The sequence below is a fragment of the Sander vitreus genome, chromosome 8 (assembly GCF_031162955.1).
Source record: "Sander vitreus isolate 19-12246 chromosome 8, sanVit1, whole genome shotgun sequence".
Lineage (NCBI taxonomy): Eukaryota > Metazoa > Chordata > Actinopteri > Perciformes > Percidae > Sander > Sander vitreus.
In genome coordinates, this window is record NC_135862.1 from 5,294,303 (window position 1) to 5,312,463 (window position 18,161).

The 18,161-nt window shown below is 41.5% G+C and overlaps 1 protein-coding gene across 2 annotated transcripts; it reads left to right on the forward strand.

Annotated features, from left to right (window-relative positions):
- The first annotated feature begins 953 nt into the window (after positions 1-953).
- Positions 954-14,389, forward strand: gtse1 (G-2 and S-phase expressed 1). 2 transcript variants are annotated; one of them, XM_078256481.1, is made up of 12 exons: positions 954-1,064; positions 1,332-1,371; positions 1,490-1,547; positions 1,995-2,679; positions 3,570-3,731; positions 5,067-5,199; positions 7,601-7,987; positions 8,416-8,470; positions 9,728-9,928; positions 10,060-10,282; positions 13,660-13,776; positions 14,010-14,389. In XM_078256481.1, the coding sequence occupies exons 2-12, from the start codon at positions 1,350-1,352 to the stop codon at positions 14,094-14,096; spliced, it is 2,130 nt and encodes a 709-aa protein (XP_078112607.1). In that variant the 5' UTR covers positions 954-1,064; positions 1,332-1,349; the 3' UTR covers positions 14,097-14,389. The 2 variants fall into 2 exon arrangements, with proteins under 2 accessions (XP_078112607.1, XP_078112608.1); XM_078256482.1 differs by having other exon boundaries at positions 959-1,064; positions 1,337-1,371.
- The last annotated feature ends 3,772 nt before the right edge of the window (positions 14,390-18,161 follow it).

An 18,161-nucleotide genomic window follows, 5' to 3' on the forward strand; every position in this document is an offset into this window, starting at 1 on the left:
AAAACAGCTAGTTTCAGCTTTGGCTTTGGCTTTGTTGTATGGGATTTTCAAAATAATACGTGAAAGCTCAAAGTGTGGATCGCTGTAAAATGGTTCTGTCATACATTTTGATATATCTACATATGACTAATAAATTACCTACTGATGTAATATACAGTCTATGTGTTAAACATGGTTTTTGAAGGTTAGACCCAAAACATAGTCTGTTTATTGGTTTATCAACAGTACATTTGTATTATGTGTATGTGGTGAAGCCATCACACACCTCCTTATCTGAAAAAAATTGCTTCGATGTTTGTTGATATCTTTGTAATTGATCAAAGAGGCTTCTCAGGTGCTTACCTAGACCCCACTACACCTGTACAGAGAGCATGGGAAAACTTATAAAGAAAAGATAGAACAATTTAAACGTAACAAATGTATACACGTAAAAATAAATCATTGATTAATTTTGAACTAAATAATATCTTAAAAAAAGACATAAATACACACTATTTAAAACTTAAATTATACACATTACATCACGTTCGCCATTGTGAATACCTTTGATTCATTTTCTTCTTTTGCTTAATGTTAGAAATAAATGAACAACCTCAAGCTCAAAAGGTTGTTTTACTAAATAAATACATTATATTAATGTATATATCATTGACTGTAAATATTAATGGTATATATTACATATGGTATATATTAATGTAGGCTATGTATTACGTTTTTATTATTAGTGTATGTATTCTGTATTACTTTTTCTTTGTGAAAATAAATTATGTTATTGGAAGCAAACTTTTAAATCGTAGCACTAAAGCATTAAGATCATGGATTAAAACCATAGACTGTAAATATTTATATAAAACCAAAGAAACCCAGATACCGGTTTTAACTGTAACGGACTACAATTCCCACAAATGTGTTAACGTTTCCGTCACACACTTCCAACCAATGGCTGCGTGCGTTTGAGTCACGTCAGCAGCAGCGCAGCAGATTTGAATCGTTTGTGTGGTTTTGTGTCGCAGTTTGAATGCAGAGCAGAAAACAATATTTGTGCGTTTTCAGAGAATTTTTAGGTTTGTATTTTTTTATTTCAATTAAGCTGTGACTCCGTGCGAGTCCCGTGTGCAAATGGTCATGTTTAAATAGTCGGTTTAATAGTTAGCTGCCCTTTGATTTGGCTAACGTTAGCTAGCTAGTGAACTAGCATGACGACAAGTTCGTGTAACGTTAAGTGATACTTTCACTGTCTTCGCTGTTTCTCAGAGTCTTTCTGTAAAATATTGTCGTTATAGTGTGCTATGCCGCTGTATGTCTGATCCGGATTAATCTGTTTCCCACAGAATAGAACCAACAGCGGGATGGACTGTCGAGCTAACAGAGGTAACGTTAACTTAGCTAACTCTCACTGACCCGGAGTCAGCATTTGTGCAGACAGTTATCACCATGTTCATGTGTTTTATTCACTGTTCTAATCAACCACGTTTGTGTCTCTGAACAGATATGTTCTTTCTGAGTGATGAGAAGTTTGACTTCGATGTTTCTTTGTCACCTGCCAGGTAGGAAACACATGATAGTTTCTGATGGGGCCACAATAATCACCAATACTCAGTGGTCGAGAAAGTATTCAGATCCTTAACCAGTTAACTCCCATCATTTTTTTATTTCTAACCAGTTAGTAGTGACCCTGTAGCTGTAGTAGATGTTTTTTCTTCTCCAAATGTTTTAAATTAGAATAAAACTATAAAATGGACATGGACAATCAACTAGAACAAAGTATATAAAAGCAGCACTAAAGGGAGAAATAAAACATTAAATATATACACAGGAAATATATACAGTTTAACAAATGTTATTTAAAAAAACAAAGGGGGACATTCACACTTTAAAGCTGTCATGAGATGCTCTCGAGTTTGCATGTCTGAGTTTTAGCTCTCTGTTTTTCTTAAATCATCACTGCTGTGAGCTGTTTGTGTTCCTCTCAGCTGTGATGTCTCTCTCTGCAGCTCCAAAGGTGGTGATGATGAAGATGAAGATGAGGTGTTTGTCGGTCCAGTCACCCACAAGGAAAGATGTCTCTCTGTTAACGTGGTGTCTCAGCTTGAGGGTGACGTGCGAGCGAGCTGGAGTCCACTGAGTGGAGATCAACTGGAAGCTGTGTTTCAGGAAGCCCACAAACTAGCCAACCGGCTGCAGTACAGTGAACCAAGCCAGCCGCACTGTGAGGACGACGACAAGACCACCAACATGACTGACGCCACAACTGACAGGGAGCAGTTCGTCCAGGACGCAGAGGCGAAACTGGGTGTGCTCGGTCAGACCGCCAGTGCACTCAGCCCCATCAAACGGCAGACCTTCTGTGTGCAGGACAGTCCCATGAAGCAGCTGCCGCTTGCTGTCCAGCAGCGCATACTCAGAGGAAGTATCTCCAACGCATCTTCATCTACCCGCCCTGCCAACACAGCTTTATCCAGCCGGTACGCCACTGTCAACGCAGCTTCATCCACCCGCCCCACTGCCAGACTCAGCACCTCCAGCCCCGTCGCCGGGGTAAAGCCTCAGCCCAGGACGGGGATGCGAGGGAAAGCAGCACTGGGCGTCGTGCTGCCGAGCAAACCGACTGCCCCAACGACTTCCTCTTTAACAAGCAAGAGCAGAGCGGAGAAAACTAGACTGCAACCACCGAGCAAAGTAGGAGAGAAGTTTTTTTTTTTTTTTCTCGCAGGTTCATTCAGTCGGTCTTGATGGTGCCATGTGGTGTCAGTCTGTAAATAGAGCTGCAACATCAGTCGACTAATCAATTAGTCAATCAACAGAAAAATCATTGCCAACTATTTGTATAAGCGATTTCATTAATTGTATTAAAGTGAATATCTTTTGGGTTTTGGACTAACAACACATTTAAAGACATTTACTTTTTTTTTTTGAGAACCTGGGATAGAAATGTTTCACTATTTTCTGACATTTTATAGACCAAACGATTAAGCCATTAATCCAGAAAACAGTCGACAGATGAATCGATAATGAAATGTATCGTTAGTTGCAGCCCTAGTCTGTAACAGCAGATCTCTTGTAGGAACACCAACCTGTAACCTGGTTCCTCCCAGAACCTGAGCGTACTGAAGCGTTTGAGTCTTTGGAACAAGGTTGTTCTTGTGTTTCCACTTAGTTTATCTCTAAATCAAAAGACAGTGCAGTTTAAGAAGCTGCCGGAGAACAGATGTGATAATGTAGTGTTTGGTTTCGCTCCTCTGCTAATATCCATCTTACCTGAACGTACGTAACTGGGAAATGTAATAATTAAAGTACCGTGACTTAGATTTAGTTAGCCAAAACTGGTTCCAAGAACTTTTCCCGCAAAGCAGGCAGAGAATAGTGGAAACAAAAGCGGGGTGTTTAATTCCTGCAGTCGAAAGGCGTAATTATGTTTCACTTTGTGATTTTTTTATTTCCTGTCTCTTTGTATATGTTTCTACTCAATGTTTGAAAGCTACACTTGCCTGCTGGGAATGAAATTTGACATTTTGGGAAATGGTTTCTTGTGGACACATTTGTGTTGATCACCTTTTTTTTTTTTTTAGGCGGTGGGGGGTTGTAGGCGGGGCCCGTCCTCTCGCCTGTCCAGCAGGGCGTACTCAAGTGAGGATCTGCTCTCTGATTCAGCGAGCATGGCATCTGACATCAGCGACTCTTCCCTCAACTCCAGCCTTCTGGGAAAACGTATGCTGGCTCCGCCCACCAAGGTAACACCATTCACCGCAGTCCGACTGCCTTCTCTGCCGAAGGTCAGCCGTCGGGTTGGTGTGTCAAAGCCTTTAGCAAAAAGCAGTGACAGTTGGCTAATCAATAAGGTACGACTAATGTGAACGTTACTAACGTGACTAGCAGAGTCCGCTGTTAGCTGTGCTAAGTGGGGAGAGAAAAAAAGCACAGTAGCTAAGCATTGTACTGCTGTGGACACCATGTTATGCGGGGGTAGCGGTAGTGACAACTCCTGTGTTCAGCGAGGTGGAATTATTGTTTTTGTCAATGGAGTCTGGTAGATTTAAAGAGTCATATACCAGCTTCAGTTCTCCGTTGTATAGTGCTGTTTGACGGTAAGGTAAAGCTCTGAAAATATTTTAAATATAGCTTTAACTTAAACTGATATTACCGTGGCATTCACAGCAGTACGCTGCTTGACTTTCTGTCACATCGGGCATGCCATGGTGACCGCAATTGTGGTTCGCATTCTATCATCTACTGGCTGGACCTCTGTGAATTGATTCTAAAAGCAGTTACGAGCGGGGAGACCCAATGTCCACAATGTTCCAAAGGTTTAATGTGACGCACAAGTATATATCAAAGTGCATTTTCTAACAATCGCTCCATTCACTTGGATGACGTAAGAATAGATGGATAAGAAAGAGACACCAGAGGAGAGGATTGATTTAAAGTAGGTTTACACAGATACATCTTCAGGAAGGAAAAACAGTGTAACAATTTATGATACAAATTGGAACAGATGAGAGAGGCTTTGTTCAGAATGCAATGTAACATCTTCACAACAGAAGGCCTTGGGAAAACGCTAAAACATACTTTAATTTGACCAAAGAAATGTGAACGTTGGGATTTGAATACATAAGGAACTAGGGCTGGGCAATGTATCGATATTATATTGACATTGATATGAGACTTGATATCGTCTTTGGATATTGTAATATCGTGATATGACAGTGTTGTCTTTTCCTGGTTTTAAAGGCTGCATTACAGTAAAGTGATGTCATTTTCTGAACTTACCAGACTGTTCTAGCCGTTCTATCTATCTAGTCATAATATCCACTTTATTGGTGATTATTTATTTCAAATCTTTTTTTTTTTTTTATATATGTATATATTTTGTGAAAGCACCAAAATATTGTGATATTTGATTTTCTCCATATCAACCAGCTCTATAAGGAACACTACTAAGTAGCTACGGAATGATATAAAAACCTTCAAAAAAAACTTTAAATGAAACTAATGATATTGATTGTGTGTATTATTATAAACATCTTGACATGGTGAGGAAAATAACTGACAGCTGTTTTCTCCATCAGAGTGCTGTGAGGAACCGGTCAGGTGTGAAAGCTCCGCCCCTACAGAAGAGGAGGGTAACGGAGAAGAACACGTCCTCATCCTCGTCCTCGGTGTCCAGCTTCAACTCCAGCCTATCTGTGTCCCCCGCTAAAGGTATGCTAACAGCTAATTTATACCCAAACTCAAAAATGAGTAGGCCTCAACCACACATTACCAATTGTCAAGTATCCATCCAATATGCTGTGAACAAAAATACAACGTGAGGAAAAGAATTTTCCTATTAGGCCCTTTTCACAGCAGCCATTTTGACAGGTCATTGCAGGGCAAACACAGGTGAAATTAATTATCATCCCGTTCCATTTAGGCTATGTTTAGACGGAAACGATCTGAAGAGAAAACGCAAAAGTGGCGTTGCGTTCTCACTTTTTATTGCGTGTTTAGACAAGAGTTTTGGGGGGGAAATCTGCGTGCATATGGTGACGCAAAAGTGTGTGAAATTCGATGTAGTATGCAGGCCAGGCGGCTAGGTGGCACTGCCACACAACACCACCAAGGCCGCGTACGTAGAACCTTCCTTCTACTTCTCTCCTTTAGTAGCGCGAAACCAAAACATGTCGAAGCGAACGACAAAAGCTTGTCTGGAAAGACGAGGAGGTGGAGTTGCATGTTCGTCTGATGGTGACCGGCACAGTCGACCGTGATAAGCCGCAGCACAGCACCCACGGGAGCACTACCAATATCCTGAGCCTGCAGCCCTTCAGCCGCTGCTTGAGAGCGAGAGGCAGCAGGCAGAGGAGGCTGAAGCAGAGCCTCCGCTGGTCTCTCTCTCTCTCTCTCTCTCTCTCTCTCTCTCTCTCTCTCTCCCCCCCCCCCTCCCTCCCTCCCTCCCCATTTGTAAAGTTGTAGCCTACTCTGGCTCAAATGAATAGCCTACATACGGTCATCGAACTATAACAACCTTATCCACATTGTCAAAATCATTTAAATATTGAGTCCAAATATTAAAATATACCATACGTTCAGAATTAAAAAAGTGCTTAGTAACAAAGTGCTTAGTAACCTTTCGGTCAGTTCACATTAGGGGCACTGGTCAATAACATTCCACTAGAACAAGTAGCCCTAAACAACTTGTGCCTTTACTCACTCCCCCTCAGAGCAGATCCTCCTGTGTTCCACTAGGAGGCTCATTTCAACATCAGCTCTGATTTACAGCCTCTTGTCTTCTAAAAGCAACTGGCAGTGGCGTTGCTTTTTTCATTTAACATGTCACAGCATATTTTATGCTTGAGGCTAAGACTGTGTTTTAACTAGTGTATTGTGTTTAAACTGTGAAGGTCCTGTGCCCTTGGCAAACTTCGTGTTCCCCGAAGTTCTGGGGTAGCGGCTGCAACATTCACAGTTCATGGAGTTCGTCTCCTTACAGTACCTCAACCAGCTGAATTCTCGCAGGTCAGAACAAGTCAATAGTTTGCTTGCTCATTGTTCAGAGGCACGTAGCAGGTCTCCTTCCCACAGACGTTTACGCGTGCTCGATCATCTCCAGGACCCTCCCCCTCTACACATTAGCCACTTACAGTGGCCATTCCCTATCCTTCTCACACTCAATGCCTGCCACAGATTCCAGATCCATTGACGCACCCCTTCCACACTCGACGTTTAAGTGGATGGTCTCAAATTGTGGTCTGAGCTTATACCAGTGCCTTAGCCCACCTAAATGGAACAGGGCCATGATTAATGGTATTAAAAACACCTGTGTTTCCCTGCCATGACATCTAAAAATGGCTGATGTGAAAAGGACCCAAACCAGACCTGATGATGATGATATTAGACCTGATCAGACCAAAACAATTGAACCTTTAGAGAAATGGGTCAGGGGTCCGACCCAACTCGCCAGGTGCGATTTGCAAAGTGGAATGCAGATCGGCAAAATAAGCTTGTGCTAGCAGCTAGCCAGAGAATTGATTGAGGTCCGATCTGAACGACAAAGTGCGTTGCCTTCTTGATATCTGTTAGATAAAATGTTTTATCCCATACACCTGTAGTCTCTTGCAAAATGTCTGGAATCTAAAAGAATTAAGACATATATCTTTAAAAGCCATTTTCTCAAAATGAGTTTTTCTCATATTTTGAGCCAGAAATCTCCACTTCAGTAGCACTTACATACACCACACTTTCATTCCTATAAATATTCTGAAGGTTTTTACACCGTGGTTTGTTCATATATCGTTCATGATTTGTGCAACATTTTATTCCTAAAAACGTGGAGAAAATGGAATTGTTATGGCTGACAGTATTTTATTAATTATGGAATGACAAAAGAGAGATCCAAAATTCCCTTTTTTCCCTTATTCACCTTTAGTGTCTCCCCTAAATTTTGAGACTTAGATTGTGAGGTTTTCTGAAGGTCCGAGACACTGTATTTTGTACACTGCTAACAGCAGTTGCTGGTCAGTTAGCAGGTAACTAACTTAACAACAGCTAGCTAAACAGCTGACTACCCTGCTCTCATCGTCCAATCAGAGCGTGCAGCAGTACAGGTGTTTTCTCCTTTCAGGTAAACTGAACTCCTCTCTGAACCGGAATTTGAGCAGCTCCACCAGCAGCATCAGCAAACCGGCCAATCACAGCAGACCACGCCGCTCCTCGGTCTACGCTGCCGCAGAGACGGCGCCCTTCCCCGCTGGCCGGCGCTCGCTGTCCGTTCAGGCCAGGAAGCTGTCCGAGGTGGAGCGTGTCAAAGCCCCTAAGTCCACGCCGCTGAAGAGAGCTGAGGCCACGCCCTTCAAGCATACCCCTGGCAAGAGGATTTTGGAGAAGACAGCCTCCATCCCCACCTCTGCTTCAGCCCAGCTGCAGAGCGGATCGAGGATCAAATCCAAACCCGAGGCCCTGGTCCTACCGACACCCAACGGAGGAGTCAGAGGAGTCCGCCAAGGTGATGGTAAGTGACGCTGATGATGTCAGAGCTCAATGTCGGTTTATTATTTCAGCACATTGGTTTTACATCGATTCGTTTCATCCTGGAGTTCATTCAGAACATTTTTGAAACAGTTTGGTTTCTTTAAAACAATAAACATTTTTTTAAATTTAGCATGCTAATTACTAAAAAAAAGAGAGTTTTGGATGTTTGGACACATGCTACGTTGAGAGAGGTGTGTGTGTGTGTGTGTATATATGTGTGTATATATAATTTATTTTCAATTCCCTCCTTCTGTATGTTGTAAACGGAACGCCTTAAAATTCACACTGCGTCAGACTTTTCTTCCATTTTACCTGCACACATCCTGTACTGTGGTTCTGTGGTAAATAAGGCTACCTTTCTAGCTGTCTGTCTCTCACTCTTTCTGTGTTTTTGTGTTTCACCTCCAGACATCTCAAAGATCTTGAAGCCAAAGAGGCTGATGTCAGTGAGCAGCGTGGACAGGTAGATGACTTCCCATTACACTACAACACCATCAACATGTAGTCAGCTGTAGGGTAACACCATTCATGTGTATGAAAATACCTCAGATTGACTGACAATGCTGGATCTGTTCTGTACTTGAAGTATTGTCTGGAGACCATAGAGTGTATATAGTAGAAACACCACGGCCACACCGCTGTGAAAGTGCCCCAAACGTCATTTATCAGTCTGGTTGTTCACCCTCTCTGCGGCAGTGTGTCCGCTTGAGCTGATCTATATTTTGATGTATATATTTTTAATGTTGTTAATAAAGGCCTATATAACGACAGGTCTGGGTAATCAGGTACTTTTTCTGCTGAACCATAACCAACATAACCATGACAAACCAACCAGATTTGATTGACAAAGCACATCAAAGGCTACACTTCATCCGTATCGTCTTCTAGTCTAGTTTGTTTAATATGTAAAATATGTAGTTAAAAATATCAATGTTATGTAGTTTTCAATAAATAGTTCATGAACCTTCGTTGAACAAGTTTGTTACTGAACCCAACCATCACGCGCCGTCTCATCCTGCCCCACCCACAAGTAAATTCTCAACCTGTGTGTAACACTGATGAGACATGCCCACAACATGTTGTCTTATGTTGGCACTAGGGTGTGTTGAGTATGCAAGCAATCAAATCTCACAAGTGGGCACTTTATGAACAAGTTTGTGTGGTTAAGGCGGTTTGGTGACTTGAAACACTCGCCTCACGGTAAGAAGTAAGAAAGAAAAGTTTCTTACATGAGGCCCAATGTAAGCATAACTTCTTTTTTTTTTTTTTATAACGAGCTTCAATTATATTAAAACCAAAAACAAACGTATTATCTGCTTTGAACACTATCACAAGCCGGTCAAAATTAATAAAAGCCAGGGCATGAACTTTAATTCTTACGAATATTAGATAATAATAAAATAAAAATGGTGATTAAAAAAATAAATGCCTGCACCTTCTGCTATCACTCTGTGCCGAATCTCAAATCTAAATATGTTCGTTAGGGTTACATTCTACCTACTTTTTTTTATTTTTTTTAAAGATTTTTATGGGGCATTTCCACCTTTTTTAATGGAAAGGACAGATGGATATGAAAGGGGAGAGAGAGGGGGGACATGCAGGAAAATCGTCCAGGTCGGACTCGAACCCTGGACCTCTGTGTCGAGGCATAAGCCTCCCATATATGTGTGCCTGATCAATAATCAATCAATAATGTAATCAACACCTCCCTCTCCTGTAGTCTTCCTCAGAAGCCCTCTGCCGGTCCTCTGACGCCTTCTGCCGGCAGCTGCAGGTCACTGCAGGTGAAAGCGAGGCGTCCCTCCGCCCTCCCCACCCCATTAAAGCGCAGGATGTCTGCTATGCCCGTCGCCACGCCCACCAGACTGCCACTCCCCTCAGACCCCGTCCCCGCCTCGGCCAGGAGAGAGAGAAGCTGCAGGTGAAATGATTTCAACCGCTGTCAACCAATAGGAAAGCTAGCCTGACCTCCGAGGGGCTGGTCCTACTGCTGCAGATCACCATGACAACCCATTTAGAGGTCTTACTTGGTGTCCTGTTGTTTCTGTGTAGCCCCGCGTCTGCAGACTCGCAGGAGGCGGAGCCTGTTGATGCCCCTGACATCCAGCCCTTCTGTCTGGAGGAGGAGCCCCCTGCTGCTCCGCCCTCCAGCCCTCCACAGACCGACCAATCAGAGAGCACAGATCCTGGATCACCGAGTCAGGGCGAATCAGAGCCCGGCATTAACCTTATCGAACTGGAATCTAAAGAGGACAGCGACAGCAAAACACCGGAGGTCAGAGGTTACGCGCGCGCACACACACACACACACCAGTTCTTATCATCTGCTCAGGTCTGTTTACATCCTGGATTTGTCAGATATTTAATTAAATGAATTATTAAAAAAACAGGATGTGCTTTGTTTAATCAGCGGATCAGAAAGGGACCTAGTGGCAACAGTGCTGTTTGATTCATACAGGGCTCTAGAGTGCGACCAAAATTTGTAAGGGTGCGACTAAGATTTTTCCTAGGTCGTACCGGTGCACCTAACGTCCTCGCATCCACTGCCTCTCAACGAACGAAGCAATGTCGTTTATATCAATATGGTTTAATGTTGCGTTACATGACCCGTTCCTTCTGTAAAGCCGTGCCTGTGTTCTCTCCTCCGTGCAGCCCCGCCCCCATTCACTCACACACGCTCCCCTGCAACATGGAGAGACACAGCGCCGCCGGTCCACATGCTGACATTTGTCTACAGTTTTAATTGTTATTAACACAGCTGTATGTTAAGTATGAGAGGGAAACCTGTATTGGTACCAGTGTTTCCGCTGGTAACTCTGTTATTGCGGCCACCACGGCAAAAAACACATTAGAAGTTATTGAATGGAACTAACTTCAGTTCGTTGAGTAATAGCGTGTGAGACGGATCCTGCTTGACCTGGGCGAGAGATGTGACCCATGGCCAGAATATCATAGTTCATAAAAATGCAGTGCAGCCAGGGACGATACAGACATTTCATACACAAGACGTGTGTAACGCCGCTGACCTGCGAAAGCGCATTTGACCCGTGCTGGACCCATTCATAAGAGTCAGCCGTCACTCTGTGAGTAGCTAGCATAGGCTTCAGTCCATCGCACTCACCCTCTCACTCTATATGAGCTTCTGGGCTATCCGGGTCTGTTATTTTTGTTGAAAACAAGTGAAGGAGCTTTCTCAGAGATGTATATTTTTTTTAAATATATCCCAGGCTACTTATTTCAGAAAATTTACATGTGTTGCAGCTGTATATTTTCAAATTGGGAAGGAAACCCTGTCTTTGCATTTTATTTTAATCACATCTGTTTTAATTAAAGAGCTTGTGAAAAGTGGCTTTGACTTAACTGAACATTTAGCCCACTTTGTAAAAAATGTATATTAGAGAGATATCTATCTATCTATCTATAAAATACAGAGAGATGTTTTGTAGTCCTGGACTAGTGGAAGATCTGATATGAATCGGTGTGGAGGGGCACAGTTTGGAGGATGTTGATGCTAGGGAGTGTGGCAAGCCGGTTTAGCCAAGGCCAAAGGGGAAGAAGGCCAAATGCCAGGTGTTGGCCCTTTTGAGGGGCATTTAACAGCAAGGGGGGACCCGCTGTAAGACTTTGAGTACAGTATAATTGTGCTTCAAATAAAATAAATTTTTTTTTACCAACTCCTTATTCTTGTTTAAAATAATTGACATAATATACATATGAATGTATATGGAGCATGATAAAAAAAGGTGACCTTGAAATTGTGGCAACGCAAGGAAAAATTTGGGTGCACCTAAATTTTGTGCTGGTGCACCTAAATAAAATAAGTTAGGCGCACCAGTGCGACCAAGGCAAAAAGTTAGTCTGGAGCCCTGTCATAAAAAAATGACTCAGACTGATTAATCAATAGGGCTGTGTATTGGCAAGAATCTGGCGATATGATGCGTATCACAATACATTGGTCACAATTCAATATTTTTGCAATATATTTCGATACTGTTACTGTGCGTAAGGCGATATATTGGGATTTTTTTAAGTATAATTTTAGAAAAACTAAACTATTTATATAAAGACATGATGTGCATAAAAGTCAAAGAAGTTTACTTTAGGTAAAAATTCAGTACACAGAAAATCAAACTGCCAGTTTGGGATTGTGGTTCACAGGTTCTTAGTGAGCTGATCTTTATATTAGGGCTGTCAAACGAATCTCGATTAGTCGCTGAATTTCTATAATTTTATCACATGATTAAAATTCTATTTTGTATTTCAGAACAGTTTTTGAGTCCATATTATCAATGGAAAGCAGTTCAAACCAGTGGATCGTGATTGGTAATCAAATGAATGCAAAGAAAGTTTATTTTACTTCATGAACTTGATTTTAAGTTTTGTAATTATTTACTGTAAACAAAAGAAAAATGTGTGAATCTGTCATTATTGCACAATTCCTCCAAGTACCTAAAAATCCCTATCCTTACCAGAGTCAATATAGTGTTTAGTAACTCCTAAATAATGTTGATTACTCACTGACGTCCAGTGATCACCGGTTAATGAGACAGTGTTTGTACTTTGCAGCAGTTCCAGTTTAGCTGCTTTCTCCGTGTCATACAGGCTGTGTATGGTGAAACTACTGTCCCCCTCGATGGCAGCGTATAAGACGGGTCAAAACATGCCAACCGTAGTATTTCTTTAAGACCAGAGTCTTCTACTATGCTGACAGGTCTGCAGTTAGTTGGTACCCGTTTTGCAAGAGCTGTAGTAATTTTTTTGGATTTGGTTTCATCCACAGGTCGGCAAGTACCACTCTCCAAAATACTGCTTTGCCTGAATTAACACAGGACTTTCACCCGGGTGAGCGGGGATTGCGTCCCGCATGTGGCGTTTTGTTTACCATTGTCTTCCTAATCACAACCGTCCCGTTATTGTGGCGCGTCGCCAGCGGCCGTCCCCCGCTGCCGTCACCCAGCATGTGAGGTGTCCTTTTCAGCCGTCACCCGGCATGTGAGGCGTCCTTTTCGTCCGTCTTCCGGCGTGTGAGGTGTCCTTTCCCCGTAGGGTATTAAAAAAATGTCCCCGTGAACACGTATCAATAGATTAAAAATAACGTGACATTTACACAAACTGCCGTGAGACCGGGATGCTTAGCTCCATAGGTGGTAGCTCAAGCTTGACGGGCTTCGGTGATATTTTAATTTGGCTTTACACAATGTGCATATGGCTTTCGACTTGTCTGCGAGCCGTCTGGGAGTTTTGGGAAATAAAAAGCGCACGATTCAGGATTTCATTGCAGCCTGCAGCAGCAGGATGTGTTACGAGGAAGTGGCAGCTTGATGATAAGAATATAAATAAGATATAAGATTAAAAAAATAGTAGCCTGTTAGGCACGACGCAAAGCCGAGTGAGGTGTAAAATAAATTAATAAATGCCGGCATGCGATTAATGCGATTTTATAAAAAAAAAAAGTATCGCGTCAGACCTTAATCACATCGCAATTAACGCTTTAACACTGACAGCCCTAGTTTATATGCACCCCTATTAATCAGTCATCGAAATAGTCAGCGATTAATTTAATAGTTGACAACCAATCAATTAATCTTTGCAGCTCTACTTATCTTGGAACCTCACAGATCTTCATGACTCGTCACTCTGTTCTCTCTTCAGGTTCTCCTGTTGGATCTTCCAGCTCCGACTCTGCATCCTCGAGAGAAACTGCTCATCGACCTGACCAACACCCCCGACCTGATCCGGACCAACAGCAAGACCTGCACCACAACTCAAGTAAGCGACACCTCACTTTACATCCACAAACAAAGAAACATCCGTCAGGGAGAAAGAGAGCAAATGTAATTTTCTGATTTTTTATTTTTTTTTTAAAACAAGTTAATTTAACTTTATTGTGGAAAAAACATACCAGATTATTATTATTATTATTATTATGTCTTGAAACATGTCGGAGGGGATCTTCAAATAAAAGCTGGCGTTTTCATACTGTATGTTTTTTGTTTCGGCAGCTGATCGACCTGAGCTCTCCGTTAATCAAGTGGAGTCCAGAAGACAAGGGGGAGAATAACGCTCCACTCATCAACCTGTCCTTCTGATCCAGATCCTACTGAAGACCTGGATCTAATGGACTCTGCAGTAAACTGGAATCAGCAGGTTTCTAACTTCAGAAACTCTAATAATTATAATCCAGTTAAGATAATGAAAGATTTGTTTCATAAGTAAAGTCTTTACTGAAGCAGAGTATTATGTTTTTAGATTTTAAAATCGGGTGAAATGATGAAAATATTCAGAGGTTGCTGAAGGTTTTCTGCACCTGATTGTACTTTTATTTGTCTCCGTCTTGCTGCTCTTATTGATGTCTGTTAAATAAATGTTGTTAATGTCACTACTGGAAACGTTCACGTCCCTGTGTGTTGATGCTGAACACCAACATGGAAACCTGATTGTTCATAAATAGTTTCGCTCAAGACCAAACTAAAAAGAAAAAAATAATTTAATCAAACTTCAGACTGAAAATGTAGAGAACAAACTGAACATAAATTGATTCTGCAGCTATCAAGCTGTTTGAATGTTGATGTGAATGAATGAAATCTTTAGTTTGAACTATTAAAAGAAGAAAAAAATAAAATAAATGCATAACAACAAAATTTCAACATAACACTTGACCCGCTCCAAAAGGGATAGGTAGAAGGCCTAAGCTAAATCACAGTCAAACAGACCTTTTAAATACTACTCCGATACTACAACTAGGGGTTAAGTGTCTTGCTCATGGACACATTGGTTGATGTGTCACAGTGGGAATCGAACCCGGGTCTCCCACACCAAAGGCATGTTTCATTTCACAAACTTTTGAGCTTTGCCCGAGCATACTGTTTAAAACCCCTCTCATGTTCTAACACCCCTCTCTATCTGTGAACAGTTGTGTTTCCAGGCAGCTGTTTATTTTTTGCTTTATAGATTATTTGTGCAGTCTTAAATTATACCAGATCTTTAAACTTTAATGTGTGCAATTTCAAATACAGTAAATTGGTATGCTCATGATGTCCTACATTGTTTACCATCCTTATTGCTCTTTTTTGTAGTGTGATTGTAAGGTGGTTTTGTAGGTGTTGGCCCATACTTCAACACAGTAATTTAAAATGGTAACACAAGGGAACTATACAAAATATAAAGTGCTTTCTTATTCAATACATGCCTTGCTTTCCTCATTACTCCAATACTCTGTGCTACTTTTGCTCTAACATGTTTATTTTTTTTATTTTCAACATTAATCATTGATTTTACTTATCAGTTTTGCCGTTTCTGAACAGCATAAGTTTGGTTTTATCTAAATTTAACGATCACCCCACATTTTTAGAGTACTCACTTCTGCTGTGACCACCTCCAAAAGCTGCTGCAAATTATCGGAACAGAAAATATTAGTATCATCTGCAAAAATGACAAATTATAAAAAGGTTTCTCACCCTACATATGTCATTTATGTACAGATACGCCGTCTTGGCACTACACTTACAAAGTTGGCCCTGACCAACTGCCACTTTGCTTGTTTTCAAGCCAGGATGTCTCCCTCTTTCTCATGGGCGGGCCAAATTCTCTGGGCGGGCAAATCAGAGAAAGGGGAGGTAACCTTTCCCCTTATGATGTCATAAAGAGAAGATTCCAGATCGGCCCATCTGAGCTTTCATTTTCTCAAAGGCAGAGCAGGATACCCAGGGCTCGGTTTACACCTATCACCATTTCTAGCCACTGGGGGACCATAGGCAGGCTGGGGGAACTCATATTAATGTTAAATAACCTCATTAAGTGAAATGTTCATGCCATGGGACCTTTTAAGTATACTGTTAAGTATGTTTGTTCTAGAAGACAAATACACACTCACACACACGGGTCAAGCAGTCTGTTATATAGAGAGAGAGACATTCTTTTATTTCAATAAACCTGTTTATTAAAATAATGTACCAATATCATATGGTATAGCATCTGTTTTTGCTGCTTTTGTCAAAGTGTTACAAGCTACCCTGGTTGCCAATTATGCCTCAGCCGAATTACCAATGGTCCAAAGAACACTTGGACCCACAATTGGACTATAATTTCACCAAGTCGAAAAACGGAGGGGAATATTGCAGAGATGGGTGGAAGTATAAACACCTGTGTGGTTGGCAGCTGTTCGCCCTAAAGGTGACTATGATTTTGTTATTGTTTGACTTTAAATCGGCATCAAGCTGCTCTATTCTACAATACAGAATATAGACTTCACAAGTGGTCCGTTTCAGCCCTCCAAAAGAACTCAGACCTATTAATCAGCATTTTTGCGCATATGTGAACGCTCCAAAGGGACTCTTACTCCTCTGGAACGAGCCAGTGTCTGAGTACGGTTTGCTTTAAGTCCGTGTTACGGTTCTCTTCACCTGTGCACCTTGTGAACACAACACGCTTCAGGTCCGTTTTACCTTTAGCCCTGTATGTATTTTGACCCTGAGGCCCCATCAGAGCTGAAGGGGACTAGAAAGAGAACGGAGTCCTCTTTCAAGTAAAACTGACAATGTCGACGCAAAAACAACCAAGTCCCTTTTCTGTTGGTCCACTTTTAAGGCGCTGACACACCAACCCGATTATCGGATGGTCAGGCGAGGTCAGTGACTTAAGTCTGTTCGGTGTGTTCCGTGCCGTCATCAGTGGGAGGAGCCATCGGCATTCATTTTGGACGATTTGTCTTGTTGAATTGTCCAGTGGGCAGTCAGACTCAATGACCAATCTGATTGATGGAGTACTAGCCCTTGACTAGCGAATCAGTGCACGAGAAAACCGGAGAGGACAATGCAAGTATCTTCTTATTACTAGCCATTGTATTTTCTTCCGTTTAGCGAGTAATGACAACAACGATCCTTCTTGACTACTATCAACACTCTGATGAAAACAATGACTGGTGTTTACTAGGTCTAGAGAGATGTTCCGTCATTTCCGGTTTTCATTTTTTGGGCGACAATACAGATTACCGCCGCCTGCTGTTATGGAGACGTATTACGTCTCGCGCACGTGCAGAACATACGCTCAAGTCGGCGTCGCTTTGGTGTGTTCCGAGGCACTTTTTGGACCTTGGGGAGGCAGTCAGTCCGACTGCCTTTTCTGCCGAAGGTCGGCCATCGGGTTGGTGTGTCAGAGCCTTAAGAGGACTGCGTTTGGTTCGTTTAAAGAGGACTTTATGTAAAAATACCAAAAACTGGTTTCAGGCCTTTTAAAAGCATAATACATTTTGTGTTTAAAAGTGTACTTAAAGGTAATTGAATCATGCTATTGTGAAGAATGTCAGAATTGATTTTGGATTTGGCATTAGAAATAATTTATAATGTATATTTAGGGTAAAGAGTAAATGTTTTATATGGGAAGGGATGAAAGTAAAACTCAGGCACTTTTACATGGAGCCTGGAAAATAATTTAACTTTTACCATGTTTGTGGTATTTGGGTGACATGGTTGACGTTTCTTCATTCTGTAATTTAATCTCTATACAGCAGTGTTCATTGTTAGTGGTGGAGTCTGCCTTTACTGTTTAAATTACCTAACCAACATGTACAAATAATTTACAAGAAACAGTCATCACAGCAGGCTATCCTTTTATCATAGGATAATCATAGGAGTGTTTAATAACTGGTTTGGTATCTCTGTATAACAAACCATCACTTCATATAGCAGATTGTTGGCATTAGTGCTACTCCCATTGACTAAATAATTGCTGCCGCTCTATACTGCTCTCTACCCGGGCCCGACTTCTTTATTTTATTTTAGTAGCTTTTGCTATTCAAACAATTGTATGTAATCTTCTATACATGCAAATAAGACCGCATTACATTCAAATGTATCAGTTTTGCACAGACTACTAAAAGTTTGTGCTTTAAAGACAACACACAGCCACTGGCTTTTCAAAATAAAGCGTGTTGTATGGAGTTAAATGTCACTTTGAGAAATACGGATGAAGTCTTCAGGTGCAGTTCTGTCGTCACTCAGGTTTAAAATCAGATTTTGTCATTTTATTTAGCATTCATGTAGGAGGAGTGACATCTTTATTTAGTTGTACAAAAGGAACAGGTATCTAGGTGGATTGATAACTTTCACTTTTACTCAGAACAATGGTCACAGGTGTAACCAGCAATTTCCTGGAAA

Coding starts and splice junctions, on each gene's coding strand:
- gtse1 (XM_078256481.1), top strand. CDS start 1,350: ATGGACTGTCGAGCTAACAGAG. Junction 2,680..3,569: donor GACTGCAACCACCGAGCAAA/GTAGGAGAGAAG, acceptor TTTTTTTTTTAG/GCGGTGGGGGGTTGTAGGCG. Junction 10,283..13,659: donor GCGACAGCAAAACACCGGAG/GTCAGAGGTTAC, acceptor TTCTCTCTTCAG/GTTCTCCTGTTGGATCTTCC.